Source organism: Adiantum capillus-veneris, chromosome 11, assembly GCF_014529385.1.
Source record: "Adiantum capillus-veneris isolate H3 chromosome 11, ASM1452938v2, whole genome shotgun sequence".
NCBI lineage: Eukaryota > Viridiplantae > Streptophyta > Polypodiopsida > Polypodiales > Pteridaceae > Adiantum > Adiantum capillus-veneris.
In genome coordinates, this window is record NC_140941.1 from 97,474,507 (window position 1) to 97,493,112 (window position 18,606).

Sequence of the window (18,606 nt, forward strand, 5' to 3'; positions counted from 1 at the left end):
CAAATAAGGATGAATCTAATTGCCACAAACAAATTCAATCCAATACAAGCAATTGATGCTTGAAATCAAAGACATGCTCAACTAGAATACCTTATGCCATATCCAACATGTGCAAATTGCTAGACTTGCCCAAATATGGTTTTAATTCACTATTTTTAAGTGTCATAAAAGTATCTAAAACATTTCTCAATCCAAGGGACATAATCAAAAACTGATATTGCCCAAACTGTGCTCAAAAGGCAGTGTTGGATATATTGCAAGCCTTATGCATCTTTGATGATACCCTAAACTTTGATCCATCTTTGTAAAATAGCATGTTCCATGTAATTGATTGAGCAATTCATCTACCCTTGGTAATGGATAATTATTCTTAATAGTAACCAAGTTCAATTTTTAGTAATCTAGACACATGCACATAGTACTATCTCTTTTCTTTTTTCTACACAAAGCATGACATTGAGTAAAAAAGAAAAACCATCTCTATTTCATTACAAGAACCAAAGTTTAGTTGTACAAAAAGGTGGTGAGGAGGGATGCTCTTTTCTACCAACAACAGCACGTGCAAACCTTTGGTTTCAAACATCACACTATTATGCTTGTAGCTATGGAGCTCAATCCATGCAACTACTCTCAACTTAGAGCTGCATCTACCCTATCCATGTTCATGACTTGGAAAAATAAAGTAATATCATGGCCCCAAGGGTTCCACCTTTCAAAAATCGTATATATCATGTGCATTCAAAAGGTATATTTAAAATCCTTCTATACACATGCTCCACTATATATTAAATGACCCCTCTTTCTTCATAAACCTATATTTTTTTTCACTTTTCCATTTTTAAACCCCTCTATTAAATGTAACTTTGTAACTATTGAAATTTTTAAAAACCCCTCCATGTGAACTTATGGGATACACATTTTGAGTAGACCCCCAAGGTATGTGCGCTTGCACTTTGAGGGGGACATTTTTAACTTGAGTATCTTGAACCTCAATGCCATGCCCATTAATCAATGCACCCTTGTAACGATGTGAACTGGTAGTGTATGGCAGATTGAGCTTCTTGAGTAACTTATAGTTAAGAACATCGTAAGATTCACCATCCTCTACGAAAATATGCACATTCGGCTCCTGTAGAGACAAAGAACTGTCCATGGTCAAGCACCATGTCCTAAATGAGATCCACAATTGTTTCAAAGACACAAGGCTCCTCTTGAACTTAACCACCTTCTAGTAGTGGATATTCTCATCATAACAATGTGTGAGCTTATCTTCTTCCTCACACAATTTTTTGTTGCTATTGTTTGTTGTAGGCTACCTTTTGGAGTTGTTTTCACATTAATATTCAAGTTTGGTCCCTAAGGTGCCCTAAGGCCACCCCAAGGACCCAAAGTGTACCAACCTTAATACCCCTTACTTTGGCTACAAAAAACAACATCCAAAGCAAGTTCTCATGTGCTAAATGAAGGCGATGAATATCGATGGGTAGAAGGCCACACAACAAATCCATGAATCAAAAGGATGGCTAACCACCAAGAGGAAGCATCCCATGTTTAGAACACAAAATAAGCCATTACAATTGCTTCCAAGGCCCACAAGTATCCTCAATAACACATATGGGTACTTAATAATCTCCTTATTTCATGAGGGTACTACAAAGGACATAGGCAAAATTGGCTACCAATCGACATAAAGCCAAATACAACACGCTTCCAAAATCTTCTCAATATTGCAACAAGCACCATATCACCCATGTGATAGTGGATTACCCTACCAACAATGGGTCCCCACAAGAAGCAACACCATGAAGGTTGAAGTCATCTCCAACTCCAATGATTCAACAATTGACATGAACAAAATTAACATGGAATCTAGTGTTAGCCAACCTATCTCACCAAACATCAAGCTACAAGCTCAAGTACTTCAAGCTTTACTACATGGTAAGAACTCGGTTCAATAGAGTCAAGTTTCCACCATATAAAAAATGAAACAACAAAATTTGGCATGGTCAAGAGTCAAGAAACTAAGCCACCAAGTGAAAAAAAGGGTTAGCCCCAAAACTTCATATTTAATAGACTTTGTGCTAAAGGTTGTAGACGCTAGGTTTATGCTCAAGCTGGAAGATCTGAGTTGGAGTTGAGCTTGCTAAGTCTGTCACTCATGCTACTCTATTTTACTGGCAGAGTTTCCTAGAGTACAACATTCATGCACAAGTGCACCATGAGAGGACATCACAAAGCCTCAACAATGAATACCCTTCTTAAAAAGGTATTAGCTTGTAAAACTTTTTTGATAGTTATGCCTACTTTTTGAAGCATACATCAATCCTCTCTCTTGCACAACAGATGTTCTTCATTAATTATTATGTATGCATGTAGATGTCCCATCATTGGACATATACATTAGACACTTGTACAGTCCACCATTGCATTGACCTTGCAGGACGACTTAACCAAATCGGTGGATCAAATTGAAAAACAACAGCAAACCTATCAGCTACATCTTCTACCTTGACACCCTCTTCATTCAAGGCCCCATTACCCAAAATTTCTTTCCAATATAAAAAATGGGAGCCCTACCACTCAAGTTGCTTGCCTTTAATACGGCTTTTTGGCTACTTCCTTTTCTTTCAAGAATATCCACTAAAGTAGCCTACCCTAGCTTCTCTATATGTCCTTTCTCATTGCCAAATTGACTTCTAATCAAGTAGATATTAGAATCTTATGTACGTAAAACACGTCACTTTTAACCCATTGGGTTTTCCCCCCTTGCCATCTAGGTATTGCAAACCTAGCTTAGTACCATAAAATCTTTTATTTTCACACCAAAGCTAAGTCACTCCCACAATGCCATGGTACCTTTGCTTGATCAATTCTTGCCAAGTCCTAATTGCTAGACTCTAGTAATTACTACCTTTTCAAGGAATGATTGCCATCAGAATTCCTTACAACTTTTAACCACAAATGACCTCATGTATCATCTTCTACCATACCCCCTACCTAAGCTACAAGCATCATTAAGCCCCCAAAGCTCACATCAACAAATTCCTTCACCCATCGTATCAACACTCCCTCAACACCTTGCACCCTACAAAGAGTCTCTCTATATGCTATACAAGAGAAGGATTTATGGGTGTGGGACATCTATATGCACCTTCACACCTTCACTCATTCGCATCGACACTCCCTCAACAATTGGCACCCTCCAAAGAGTCTCCAAGGACAAATACTCATTAGGAAGTTGTGTAGCAATTTGTGCATACTTGGAGCACAACAATGCGAAGAGATATGGTGTTGCCATTATGGGTGAAGCCAAGCATGGATAGTGCCAATAGAGGCATGGATAGCGACAATAGAAGCAAGTATAGAAATGCAAAGTGAGTAACACGCCTATGAAGACAATTCTGAAGGTGCGATGATAAGCTTGAGGGAGACACGCCAAACACTAAGAGATGAGCAATCTTTGAGTTTTCTACTCTGAGGCTTGCTTTAACAAGTCCAAAACAAAAAATTCAATACAAAACCGAGGGTGTTCAAGTACAAAACTATCACCAAGGGGGGTTACAATATGGCGCCTTGTAAGAGCACAGACTGACCACGAAAAGTAAAGCTTCACAGGCTTTTCTTGCATTGAGGAAAAGAAGTTACACTACCTCATACAAGCCGTTTCGCCTCTAGTGCAATAGAGAAAAATCTTATTCAAGCCAAGGTAGCCATTTGGCTCCCCATCTAGACTTCCAATCCTCACAAGTGGTGTAATTTAGCACCTTGAGAAGAAAGCGAGGAAAGATCATATACTACTTTAATACCACTAAGAGTTTGATTACACAACCTTGAAGCTCGGATTTCTCAAAGACAGACTATATAAACATACTCAACCAAAACTCATATAATCAAACCAAGTTCCCTATAAACCCTTGTGTGCATCTCCTAGAAAAAAAATCTTTCTATCCCCTATGCATCTTAACTACTAGGCTCCTAGCCACAAGGCCTACGCCAAACATCTTCTCATTGACCTTTAGATTGCGCCTACAACGAAGGATAGCTGCTTTGATTTCAAAGATACGAGACCCTATCAATATGAGTAGTTTGAAAGATGGCACACAATACACTTGATTCATGATGCATCACCAAACCCTTTGTAAGGAGTCTCCCCTAGAAGACCAAAGTTCCACACAATCTAGAGGTCCACACTTTGTATACATGGCATTACCATCTTTTGTACACCTCAAACTCTAGCATTCTAAAAGAAAGAAAGCCTCAAGAAAACAAAGTGACATGGAAGGGTCCCATTTGCAGAAAAACTTCAAAACAAGGGAATACAAAAAATTAGCACTTTCAAACATAAAAAAAGGACAAGGAAGTCACATGATGCCTTGAATGAAGTGACCGGTTCACATACATAAAATATGACAAACAAAAATTTATAGGGCTTCTCCTTCTCCTCCAAGGCATGTTTTAACATGCCAAAAACATAGTAGCTCCCAAGAAAGCCTTTCAAGTCGTCATGTTCTGTGAGCACCTTAAGGCTTAAGCTCGCATCAAAAAGAGAGTTACGCAAAGGATGTCTTTCAAGCCATAAAAATGTTGGTCGTTGCCTCAAATGTTTTGACCTCCAAATTGGAAGTTTACTATTCAAATCTAATTTAATGCTATGGAATCTGGATTACGTTGCTCAAGCTAAGAAAAAACCTGGTTAAAACCTGGTCTATTCCGTCATTGAGCAAAAGGTATTATGAATTTAAACAAGTCTAAGCATTATTAGTTAGGCAATCATGTTTTTAATGTCAATACAGTATAGAAAGGACACTTTGTATCCTTGGTTAGCAAACCAATGAACTCCTTTAGATCCGAGTCAAGGCTTCAAAACTCTGACAATTCTGACAACTCAAAACATCATCCAATATAACGACAGCAAGCAAAACTTATCTTGTGAAGCCAAAATGCCAGATGGATGGATCGCAATTACCATCTTCTAATATGAATTGAGCAGAACCAGAGTGACTACAGGCAAACAGACCTTTATGATGGTCATCCACACCAAATTAAGCATAGGGCATATATATCATCAACCACCTAATGCTGAACTATACCGAGCATTAATAAGAACAGAAAAATTATGGTATGATGGCATACTTACTTCATTATTTGATACAAACTCTTCGAGAGATTATTAACCACTGCTCAATTCACAAGAAACTTCTGTTCAAGAGTAATGCCTTCCTAGTGATGGCAAGAGGACTATGTGACGTGAATTGGCCCAATCAGTAAAAGTAAACTCATTCCAAGGGTATGAACAGGATGCAGTCTTGCTAACTGAAATTTCGATCCCATGACTATTTGCAATTAGGACTCAAAAACGGGCTTTGTACTGAAAGGCCAAGAAATATACACATGAATGCAAGGCAATACATAAGAATGAGTGTCTTATATTGTTATCTATAGTAGAAGTATCTTTTGCTCTAGCCGAATCCAACATAAAGGAGATCTCTTCAAACCTTTAACAAGGTGAAAAGTCACAACCGCCGACATAAGAGGAGAGAGAGTGTTTGTGACCCACGACGCAATACCCCTCTTTATCAAAATAAGAACACAAATGTGAACCATCTCTCAGTGGCCTACATATACAAAAGCCAACGCTTCGTCAAAGCCTCTCTTACAGGAGCGAGGAAGAAAAAAAGTTCGCCACCACGAACTTGCCATGGGGCACTAATGGACAAGCCTTATCCAACAGGTCACAATTTCTCCCACAAGTTCACAATGTAGAGAGTAGCCTCCTCTCTTCATGACCTGCATCAGGTATTTACTAAACCAAGCAACCTAAACTTCTTTACATGCCTCTTTACACCGAAGTACATATGTCAAGACCAGCATTCAACTAACATGAGCTCAGCGCTCCTCACAAATTCCCATTTTGCTTTTCTCAAAACTAATGCATATTTAGCAAGCAGTGACTTGACAATGCCAAGAGACTCTCAACAAACAAAAGAAAGGGTAAAAACCTTCTCGTAATAATTCACACCACGACTCAAAGAGTACTCGGACAACAGTGACCTTGATGAGGTGTTCAAATTGTACATCATGATGCAAAACCTGAGACCCCGGAATCTTTGTTGGCAACAACTTTCGAAGAGTCTCGATGACATTGGATGAGCGAGCCATTAAACTGCCAATCACATACATTGTCATGTTATTTTTCACTTCATGAGTAGAAAAAGGTAGCAATAAAGACAGAATAATAAGGTTTTACCAGAAAATTGTATAGCTTCATTGCCACTCTCAACAGAAAGGGACAAACTTTGTCAAATCAACAGGAGACACAGCAACCGTTCTTGAAAAGCTCCCGTAAAACCATTCGATAATCCAGAGTATAGCAGTGTCGTTAGTTGGTTAATCTCAACAATTTGAAACTAAGGTTCCATCCAATATGATTTTACTCTCAAAAAAGTGCCCATTGAAAGGCTAGGCTTGAGAAATCTGTATACAAAACCTCATTCAAGATAGAAGTCTGAGCAGGTGAATGGTGCTAGAACCCCATTTGCATCCCTGGATCTGATTAATCTGTGTGTAAACTTGAGGTCCATCAATCTATGATTGTCTTTGGCCCGTGTAATGTCGAGTTGACCTTCTATGATATTCCCACACTCGTAATCCAAAGGAGGTTGCAGAAGAAAGACCTGCAAAACGGAGAGCAAAATGTATCTACAAACAAGAAATCGCTCAAGAAACTCGTGCACAATAAAGGAAAATCCTTTAGCAGTAAAAGGGTCTTGCATTGAATCTTCCGATACCTGTTGGCCCCAATGAGTCGATTTCTCTGCACTAGGAGAAGTCGTCAATTCAATAATTTGGTCTGCTGGGTCTTCTGCTCTACCCTAAAAATGGTGAACATGGATCAATATGAAATCAGAAAGTGCTCATACACGCAAAGATAGACTATTATAAAACATGTCAGACCTTGAACTGAACATCAAACCATCCAGCAAAACCAGATAGCTTCAATTGACCTTCCCAAAGCTCTACTTGAAATGAAGAATGAACACTAGCTGCATCCTTTAGTGAGGCAGTAAGACAGTCAAACTCCTTCGCAATAAAAGGAGCTCCAATTATTTGACTTGGATGAAGATTGTTCCATAAAGCTGTCTGCACAAAACAGGTAAAACATCAGCTCGAAATTATGCAGCTACGTAGGCAGTCTCTCAATCTTCAATCTTACAAGCATCAAAGTTTTTATCAAGCCTATTTAGCAGTGCATAATGGAGATTGGCCATGGCAGAGATTGGAGGACGGACCTCAAGCCCTCGTATGTCAAAAGGACCATTGCACTCTCTAGGACTAGGAGAGCCCCTTGGCTCAGACACAGGGGTTCCCTGAGAGTCAAGGCTCACTTTGGATTTGCCTCTGCTGGTAATCCTGACACTCACTCCACGTATTCCCCACGGCTGAATTGGAGGATTTGGTAGGAGCAAAGCAAAGCCACACCGGTAACTGCAGAGTAGTGGAATCACCACTGGCCATACACAAATGCAAGACTTCCTATGAGACTTCTGCTGAAACCGTCCTCAGTATTTCCAAAAACCACTCTCTTTTCTCTTGCTTAGGTTTTAGCATGCCTAACCTACAGGGCCATTATGGTAGCAACACTAGTGTCGGGTCTGGCTTAATGGGTACAGACCCTTCAGGTTTGGGGCTGATTCACCTGGGGCACAGTATCAAAGCCAGATTTAGAATACACATGAGCAGATTAGGACACAATGTCAGGGTCAGCATCAGTCTATGACTGCACTGCCACCAGTCAATGCTATTCAGAGTCGTAGAGAGAGGCTTCTTGCAAATCAGGCATTGGAACCCTCTCCCATCCTTCGGGTGATATTATTTGTGCCCGCTGGGAGTCGATCTGCAGATATACAGCTTGGTTTATTAGGAGAGAAAGATGCACTCCTTATTTTGAACCCCTTTTGTGGAAACAAGGTTACACTCTAAAAGCCCAGTCTCCAGTTTCGCTTTCAGGGGCACCCCATGCTAGCAGTGCAGCAAACTGTTTGGCATGTTCACCCTCCCTCGCCCAGCAGAAATAGATATACCTGGATGAGCCCAGGTTCACCTATAAAGGAAAGAGCGCCCCATGCTAAAAGTATAGCAACCTACTTGGCGTTTTCTCCCTCCCTCACCAAGCAGAAATCAACTAAAGAGCTCTCCATGTGTGTGTAGCGCAAGGATGTCTACTTCATTTATACAAATTGGATCGCATAGTCGAGTTATAGCCCTTGGGCACTACCTAATGCACGGATCTTTTCCCTAGCACATCTATCAAGATCATAGTTACCCGTGACAGAAAAACGAAACAGGGAACGGGGAACGGCAACAAGCATGCCATTCCCTGTTATGGATACTCAAGTCTAAAACATGGAACAGGGATTCGGAACGGGAAGTTGAAATGGGAACAGGGAACGGAGACTTGAAAATGGCCATTCCCTATATAACTATGGTCAAAATGCATCTTAGCCCCAAAACTTGACGGAAAAAATTTGCCTCGCACAGTGATTTTTGAGGTTAGACCATGCTGGTCCCGGTTTAACCATGGCCAAAAAACTTTAGCAGGCATGCAACAAATCTGCACAAAGACAACATGGGCTACAATAATAAGTAAACTGAACGACTGCCTCACCCTCGTAATCAACAATGAAATATCTACACTGGCATAAGCATCAATAATATCTGGCTAAAGTTGATTATGGAATATTCTAATCCATTAACAACCTTTCGATCATTAAGAAGTTGTACAAATCATTGAGACGTAGCTGGCAAGGCCTCCTATGTATACCTTCATAAGGTCAAAAAAGTTTGACCTTGGGAATTATACGAGAGGCTAAAACACTCACATGAAACACAAATTCAAGATGCACAAGGAAGCAGATCGAGAGAAAAATTTAATCATTAAATGCCTTATTTGTTACTAAACAAAAAATCGAACAAAACAAAACAGCAAAAAAAATACTTTCCGAAAACCCGAGGAAAAATAAACGAGAAAATCTTACTACTCCAAACAAGTACCCAACTTTAAAAACAATAACAATGAGGATAAGACAGTGCACAGACTTAAATCTAATACTCAATACAACAACACAAACAAAGCATGCAAGACCAAATTCTAAACTTGACGACAGCAACCTTAACTTCACTACTCATCCAAATAGGAAGAATAAGATCATTGCCTTTATCATTCATTGCCTGGACAACAACTACGACATCCATACTCATGTCCTTAGTGCCCAAGCATAGGTGCAAAGTTGTATAAAGTTGATGCATGATTAGACCATACTCTGTGTACAACCCACTCACTCAATTTCTATCACACTCTGGAAGTGATGGGCAAACTCAGCCATGGTGAAGACTAGCACTTCTTAAGTAAGAGCAAAAATACAAACAAAAATTGATGCAGAGAGCTATTAGATAGTGTGTCACTTCTCTAAACAATAAGTGGACTCTTAAGCTCCCCACTTTATTTTAATTTACTACGAATTGTCTTGAGCAAACATTGAAAATAAACTTAATACCTTGCAAAACTGAACGAAAGTTTGTTTTTCATGATTCTTTTGAACAAGTACCCTTTAAAGAAATGCACGAATGCACTAGCTAAACTATTAGTATATACAAGAAAATAGGTGAGAGATACTCTCTACAGGTAGCCATATCGGCTCTAGTGATAGGCGAGCGTACGTATCCACGCTAGAGCCTGCATGCAAATCGCAAAAACATCTCTGTATGGTCTGCATAGCTCCACAATGCATCATGCTAATGTCAATCATCATATGACTGACAATCCCCGCTGCAAATGCTCCCACTGCAACTGCTATGTCGGGTCTCGACACTAAGAGGTCATTCTGCATGAGACACCCGAGCACTGACGAATTCTGCACAAGCCTGGTTGTACTAACCTCCTCGGTGCTATCTGCATGCATTGCATCATCAAGACTACTCATCACGTATAAATGTGTCATCGCCAACATTGGGATGGCTGCATCTCTCTCATCCATAGGCGAAACTATGTGTCCTGGCATCAACTCATCAGTCTCTAGCATAAGCATATCAAAGAACTCCATATTTGTAATCTGACTGTGTCTCCAAGAAGCAAACCTGCTCTATCTCTGTCTGCACAAACTCCGATGACACTTGTTGTCTCACTAGAGCATTGTCTCTCTACCTCTATCTTTACAGAGTCTACTGACATATCTTGTACAACTACATGCTTTGTTTCGTGAGCATGGTGAAGCTCACTAGCGCAAGAGGCACGTCTAGTCTCTTCCTCAAACGCATGCCAACAACAAAATCAAGACTATGTTGTCTCGTACCTCACATGCATACATAGGATATACCAAGCCACTCCCAGCTCCTCTAGCAATCACGAGTGATCTACAATGGATCTGGAAAATCTGCTCTCTAAGCAATGAACGACATCCAGAATCTGCTAACTCTCTCACTGAGATCAAACTCTCGCTCAACTAAGGAACATAACGCACATGACGAAGTGTATATAATGCACCATTGGGTAATGATAAGCAAGCATCTCCTGCACAATGTATATCGACAACTACGAGACCTCCATCTCTCATGAGTCATCATTGTCGATTTTGAACCGTCACACATGATGGATGTCATATCAATGAATAGCGCACATGCAACAAAAGTGTATAGTGATGAAGCTAAAACTATGGCGAGAAATCCTAGAAGAAAACTGAACGAGTCTACCTTGTAAACTGAAAAAAATCTCAATCCAAATCTCAACCATAAACCGCATCAAAGATGCCAAAATGGGAGATCAGCTCGACCACCTATACAACCATATTCATGATCAAGACATCAATCCAATACTCGCATATACAACATGTAGCTCAATATTGGTTAACAAAGAGATGTACAAAAGCAATGTCCAAAACCCTTTGCTAAACCAAGCAAAGTCCGTACATAAACAAACTATTACGGATAAAAAAACTCTCAAAAGAGCATAAAACGCATAACCATATGCATTAAGTAGGGATACGCATCTACAAAACTGCAACCATAATCTGACAACTGCAAGTAACCTATACCTACAACTTGCAGAACTTGGGACTACCTACAAACTGTAGCCACTACGAGCATATACACAGATCTCACTCTTGCGAGAGTTGATACAAGAACATCAATTTGTGGTCAAAACTGACAAGAGCCTTTCAAAGTGAGAGTCAAAACTCGATCACTATCAAAGTAAATCTTGACCACAAAAGCATCAAAGAATAAGCTACAAATACACACAAAGCATGGCGAGAATCCGAAAAAAAATCAAACAAAATTTTCCCTAAAATCTCACCAAAACCACATAGATCACAAACAGACACTCGGAGTCTCAATAGCAAATCCACATATGGCATACATAAACTCCCAAAATCCTGGTAATCTAGCTCACTCCCAAACAAACGGCTCTATGGGCAACTATACCTCACCAAAGTCCTCTGAACCTGTGAATCTGCCACCAACGAGTTGTAACTAGCTCACTCTCTATCCGCATATGCATACATAGCAAAAACGCACAAAACTGTGCTGAAAATACTCTCCAAAGTAACCCACATAGTCATAAATGACCAATAACCTATGCATCATAATCCGCACTGGAACAACGTGACCTCTTAGCAAAAGACCTCAGTCGAAACTCCAACGCTCTCCACCTCTGCTACTGATGTAGAAGACTACGCCTTTGAGCAAGTATATGCCCGAGAGACTACGTCTCTCAAGAGACCAATGCGAGGGTGTGTAAACGTCTCCGTGCTCGTGTATGAGAGCACAACATATGGTGGCGGTGAAGTCGAACTCGAACCGTCGATGATGTGCTTCCACTGCCACCACTTCTTCTTACCCAAAACTACCAAAAAACCTGAAACCTCAAGCTCTGCACAAGTTGAAATTGCATCTTCAACCTCAGAATTTATGCACTCAACTCCGAGCATGTATCATGCTATCAAAAGTGAATTATACACGTACATTGCGCGGAACAAAAAACCTATAAGTTTCTAAATACAGTCAATTTGAGCTGAATATCAACAAATGGGTAGAGTTTTCACATCTACATTCTTTAGGGAGAAAAACGATCCGCAAAACAGTGCTACTACGAGCACACAATTCTTAGGACAACATCTTCAACTACACATTGTCTTTTGAGCTTCCACAAGAGTATACATCACTCTCAATTGAGCTCACAAGCTCCCATTTCATTCTCACAAAGCTTGATCTCTCCACCGTCGAGAGTTAGCAAGCTTTCGCCTCGGAATTCTCAATGTTGCCCTGCATTGTTGTTTGCTTTTATACCACTTGAAGGGATGAGCAAATGTGGTGCGTGAGCACACAAAGAGAGAGAGAGAGAGAGAGAGAGAGAGAGAGAGAGAGAGAGAGAGAGAGAGAGAGAGAGAGAGAGAGAGAGATGAAATGAAATGAAATGTTATATTAACGTCTTCAAAAGGACAAAAAGACCTATGAGACCCAAAAGTTACAACATGGTGGATGTGATACAATGTTTGAGTACCAAAAATAAAAGGTATAGAAAAAAAGGATACTATTAAAATCCTAATTGCTAATGTGAGTAAGCAGCTAACTGGAACTGTATAGGATATGAGTAGGGGGGGTGTATGTAGTGCATGAGGAATGATACAAAAGCTGGTACAAAGCGGATGCAAGAGTTGATACAAAGATAATACAAGGGCTGATACAAAAATGGGGAGTGTGTGGATCACCGGAGGTCCATCATCGATCGAGAGAGAGAGAGAGAGAGAGAGAGAGAGAGAGAGAGAGAGAGAGAGAGAGGTGGAGCAAAGTGACAAGAGGCAGCACTCACTCCTTAATCTTTGTGTATATAAAGAATGAGGTAAGTGGGTCAATGAGGTCAGTGGGCCTAGGGGCAAGGCACATGCCGCCTTTACCCCAACACCCTTTCTCAACAAGCAAAGGAATAAGACGGCATAAGTAAACAGCAAAAGCAGATTCCTAGAACAAAGAGCAGAAAATCTAAATAGCTAAGAACAAATAACACCATATTAAGCCAAAAGAGAGACGGTAAAAGAAATGTGAGACATAAGGATAATATTTAGAATGGCATACTCCAGTTTAAGGCTTCAACAATAAATATCTACTTCAAAAATTTGAAATAATTTTAGGTCTAGAAACACACAACAATCACAATTTGTGGTACAAAATTACTTCTTAAGATAAATTCCTCCACCTCGAGAACTTGAATTCAAGTACATCCAAACAAGGAAAGAAAGAACAACAAGAGCAAAAAGATAATCTACAAAACGGCCTACAGTACACAGTTTGTGCAAAAATATTGGGCAAAAGTCAGCGAGGATAAGACGCTCCATAAACTCATAGTACAAAAAAAGATCGAAATTAGCGAGAAAAACAACACGATCGGTGCCAGTAGAATAACCAGCTTTATTACATGGAAGATCAATACCACCCTCTAATTTTAGGTCTAGAAACACACAACAATCACTATTTGTGGTACAAAATTACTTCTCAGGATAAATTCCTCCACCTCAAACTTGAATTCAAGTACATCCAAACAAGGAAAGAAAGAACAACAAAAGCAAAAAGATAATCTACAAAACGTCCTACAGTACACAGCTTGTGCAAAAATATTGGGCAAAAGTCAGCGAGGATAAGACGCTCCATAAACTCATAGTACGAAAAAAGATGGAAATTAGCGAGAAAAACGACACAATCGGTGTCCGTAGAATACGCAGCTTTATTACATGGAAGATCAATACCACCCTCTCTTACGCTTTGAAATTACGTTCAATCTGACGATAGTTCACGAGGCATTGAATCAGCTTCCATAATGATTCACCCGACACCTTCTAGGTTCCCTACAACAAGTGGCCACTAGCACCGATGAAAAATCCCGACCACATATCAAATTTTGAAGGACAAAGTTGTAAAAAGTGAGCAGGTCAACACATAACTCTAGGAACAGCAGCAAAAGTTGATTCTCCAAACACATCGGCAAAGTACTCACCTGTAGGTAGTATTTTTTCTGCTCTTCTTGAAAAGGTTTGGTAAGCACACTCATGTTCACACCATAATAATCATTTGTATCCTGAATAAAGGAGTCCCAGTCGACCATCACATTCTCATAATCTTGTAGCTTAGCTTTCCCAAGACCTGATCTGATTGGAGCAACCCACATTCTGGCGTGGCTCGGGTACCTTAACATCCATGAACAACTTCATGTCAAAGTCATATCAGTAGACCTGATCACTCGCTCTCTCCGTAGCTAGAACATTTTCAAATGTTAATTTCTGATTCACATGACACTATCCCTCTAACCATGCATATAGAAAACTTGCCCAAAAACAGATATATCACAAAACCTGCATTGCAGGACAAGAGCCTTATTGCTACTGAACTCTCATAAAACTACTGTCTGCAGTCTTCACTCAATTGCCAAAATTCTGCAAATACTCAAACTAGACAAGTACCGATTACTATCTCGAAGCTCAATCATGCATGGCATGTGGACTGTGTGCATAGCTCTAGGGCACACAAACTAGACACGTACTGAATACTATCTCAAAACTCAATCATGCATGGTCTGTGGACTGTGTGTATAGCTCTGCAGGGTTCACTCAATTGCCACAATTCTGCAAAGACTCAAATAAGACACGTACTGATTACTATCTCAAAATCTCAATCATGCATGGTTTGTGAACTGTTCGTAGACCCCTAACCAAAACGGTCTTGAGAGAGACTGAGGTAAAACGCAGAGGCCAATTAGGATAACTACATTTACCTTCAAAACCGACCTTTTCCATTGGCAACTGGTTTTTGGGCACAATGTAAAAATATTTGCAGCATATTTGAAAGCACTCACATGACCCCCGTTGGTTTCAGCCACCTATCACGAGCCTTGATAACTGAATCAAACATAGACTCCCTTATAAGAAAGTATCCCATCCACTCTGAGATTATAACATCCACTGCAAATCAAACATCATAAAGATCAGCATACTTTCGCAGAAGAAGAGAAAAAAAGTGCTGCAGGTCTTGAAAGACAACAGTACCCATTTCAGGCAGTTCCACATCTTCGATTGAGCCTTCAATCACTTCCACAATGTCCTGAACACCATTTCCTGCAGCTAACTGGCGGGCATGCTCTGCCATCTTTGTGGCTTCCACGGCATAAACCTTCTTTGCACCTGCTTGGGCTGCCCAAATAGCCAATATTCCACTGCCTGTTCCAACGTCGAGAACAATCTTCAGAGTAAAAGTGCTTCAGATCTCTCTCTCTCTCTCTCTCTCTCTCTCTCTCTCTCTCTCTCTCTCTCTCTCTCTATTTTGTAACTGATTGGTCTCATAGGTCATTTTGGCCTTTTGAAGACGTTAATATAACATTTCATTTCATTTCATTTCTCATGATTTAAAATATTTCCACTACCTCTGTAAATATGCAAGCCATCTTCAATTAAATCTCTCTCTCTCTCTCTCTCTCTCTCTCTCTCTCTCTCTCTCTCTCTCTCTCTCTCTCTCTACCATGCTTTCGTTTAGGGTTTGCTGCTGTATTTTAGGGTTCGCGACCTGTTTTTAGGGCTCGCGACCTGTATTTTAGGGTTCGCGACCTTTTTTTTTTTTTTTTTTTTTGGTGGGGTTGTTGGACAGATCTGCGTTTTAGGGTTTGCTGCATTTTCTGCACTTTAGAAACATCAATCCTCTCTCTCTCTCTCTCTCTCTCTCTCTCTCTCTCTCTCTCATGTCATCCCCAACCTCACCTATGGCAACAAGCAAACTCAAATATATGCTTCACTCCAAACGAATTTCCATGATTGAATTGGAAATGAAAGCATGGAGAAAAGAGATGGAAGATTGGAGGAACGCGAAGACCGTTTTCCTCCGAGAAAATGAAGAAAAGGAGAAGAGGTGGAAGGACGAGAAGGATCATCTTCTCAACAAGATCGCCACGTTGGAGAATAGCATTTTGGACCTCCACAAAGAAGTGTTGGAAACACGGTCAAGAAATGGGCTTGAAGAGGGGGAATTTCAGCCCTCTTTGAGGGAAGAAATTGACAACATCAATGAGGAGAAGAAGTCATGGGCCGCGGTCATATCCGAAACGCAAAAGAAAGTAGAGGAGGCCAAAAAATGGATTGAGGTTGCCAAGAAAGGGAAAGGTAAGGAAGCTCCTTGTACACCCACTCTTATCAACATGACCCTCGAAGAGGAACAAAGAAGGAGGATGCGGGCTCTACATGTGAGGGTAACCGGCCTCAAGGACATAAACAATGTGGAAAAAGAGGTCACAAGCCTCACATCAATGATGGGGGTGGAGAAGCCTTCACACACAAAGGCATGGAGAGTGGGCAAGAAGAGTGAGGGCCCCGGAGAATCTTCAAAGGAAAGAGCTCTCATACTACGCTTCCCTTCATTGGAAGAGAAGAAGGAATTCTTGAGGAAGAGACCTACTCTCAAGAAGACAGGTATTTTCTTAGGCGATGACCTCACTCTCTCACAACTTGCGCATATGAGAGAAGCAATGCCCGAGATTCAAGCGGCAAGGGAGAAGGGGAAGATGGCCTTTTATAGAGATGGTCGGGTGGTGAATGTAGAGCGGCGCTCTACATGACGGTGCGAGACCTATGGGACCACATTGAGGATGGCGACTTGGAATTGTAATGGGTCTATAAGGTTGGATGTTGGTGCCTTTGAGGACAGTTTCAGAGACAAGGACATTGTTTTCTTTTCAGAGACTCACCAGGCCCCTGGCCAACTGTTGCCACATGTGGTGGGATACAAATGGGAGACAGCCCACAGAACAGTCACGAGATCTGAGCATGGGAGTAGAGGCTCAGGAGGAGTAGCGGTGTTGTTTAGGGAGGAGCTACAGCCACTACTACATATTGTACGGAGAGATGATCAGGCTAGATACATGTGGGTGAGGCTGAGAGCTGACACAGGTCGATTTCTATATATTGCTATATGTTACTTCCCCCCAGTACGTCACTATATGCTGTATCCAGAGGGCAGTCGCCTTTCTCAATTCTAGATGATGATATATGGGAGTTTTCTAGGGATGGTGATATCATCCTCCTAGGAGACTTCAATGCTCGAACGGGCAACTGTCAGACAGTCTTCTACGACACTTCAGATGAGATGCTTAGAGAGTTGGATGTGAGTGAGCTGGGGTTTGACAGATGCTCACATGACAGAGAGCAGACTGGGTATGGGAGATACCTCACGGAGATGACAACTACACATGGGCTAGCCATACTTAATGGCTTACAGCGGTTTCCTGGAGCAGCAGGCTTCACATGCTTTCCACACAGACATGGGGCCAGTACAGTGGACTATGTTATGACACAGCCGAGCTTTATTCCTTGTATTCAGGATTTCACAGTGGGAGCCAGACCAGTGGGCGTAGCAGTGGATCATGCTCTCTTGACACTGTCCGTATCTTTTCAGTTTAGTACAGCCCAGAAATCAGGAGGCAGGTCACACACCCGTTATACATTTACACCAGAGACTGACTCGGTTTATACAGAGGCGATTTGGGATCGTCTATGCACAGTTGCTCCAGGCCTCTCAGTAGAGGAGTGCACTACTTTACTGACTGAGACACTACATGATGCAGCATCAGAGGCATACCCACACACTCAACCGGATCGGAGGCGACATTCTAGGAGCATGCCCCAGAATAGTTGGTATGATGAGGAGTGCAGAGAGATGAGAGCCCAACTTCAAAGGGATCTTCATTTAGGAGTCATCACCTACAGACAGTCGCGGATTGCTTTCCGGCGCCTTGTGCAAAAGAAGAAACGAGCTTACCTGGCCCAGATGGAGCGAGACTTGTATCAGTTGTTCTTGAGTAGAGACTCAGGCGAGGCATGGCGACTCTTCCATGAGCACTCCCCTCCCCCAGTGATTACTTCTCCTGATGTGTGGGGCCAGTATGCGACATCGTTATATACGGTTCCTGGGCAGGATCCCCTTCCAGATCCTACAGAGCCATGTCCACCTACGAGCACCTTCTTTACCACTGAGATCGTAAAGAGAGCCATTGACAGGATGAGGACCAGGAGGGCTTACGATCATGATGGTCTAGTAGCGGAGCACTTTATACATGCTAGGGATATGCTGATGGAGGTTTTTGCAGTGTTGTTCAATCGTGCCATGTGTGAGGGATTACCTGAGACTTGGAGGTTGTCTACTATTGTGCCTATATTCAAGGCAGGTGATCCTACAGAGCCTGGAAATTACCGCACTATTATGGTTGGACACACACTGGCACGATTGTATGCATCCATTATTGAGCAGCAGTTGAGTAACTGGGCAGAGGGTGAGGGTGTACGGGCAAAGGGACAGGCAGGTTTCAGGAGGGGTTTCTCCACTCTTGACCATATTCTGACACTCAGAGCTATCATTGAGGAGGGCACGTCACATGGGAGACGGATTTATTGTAGCTTTGTGGATTTCCGCAAAGCATTTGACATGGTACCGAGAGCTCGACTGATGCGCAGACTGCAGGAGATGGGGGTGCCCACAGTGTTGATTTGGGGGATTATGGCTTTATACAGATCAGTGATGGGACAT

At 41.5% G+C, this 18,606-nt stretch overlaps 1 protein-coding gene across 1 annotated transcript in view; it reads right to left on the reverse strand.

The window, feature by feature from the left end:
• Nucleotides 1-5,874: 5,874 nt before the first annotated feature.
• PRMT10 (protein arginine methyltransferase 10) overlaps nucleotides 5,875-18,606 on the reverse strand; it is a 59,021-nt gene continuing 46,289 nt past the window's right edge. The window contains exons 2-8 of the mRNA XM_086523424.1: nucleotides 15,087-15,279; nucleotides 14,897-15,002; nucleotides 14,042-14,231; nucleotides 6,955-7,140; nucleotides 6,789-6,872; nucleotides 6,248-6,674; nucleotides 5,875-6,163 (exon numbers count right to left, since the gene is read on the reverse strand). Of these exons, the coding sequence (XP_086379550.1) occupies nucleotides 6,489-6,674; nucleotides 6,789-6,872; nucleotides 6,955-7,140; nucleotides 14,042-14,231; nucleotides 14,897-15,002; nucleotides 15,087-15,279 (945 nt within the window). The 3' untranslated portion in view covers nucleotides 5,875-6,163; nucleotides 6,248-6,488. The remainder of the gene's footprint in view (nucleotides 6,164-6,247; nucleotides 6,675-6,788; nucleotides 6,873-6,954; nucleotides 7,141-14,041; nucleotides 14,232-14,896; nucleotides 15,003-15,086; nucleotides 15,280-18,606) is intronic.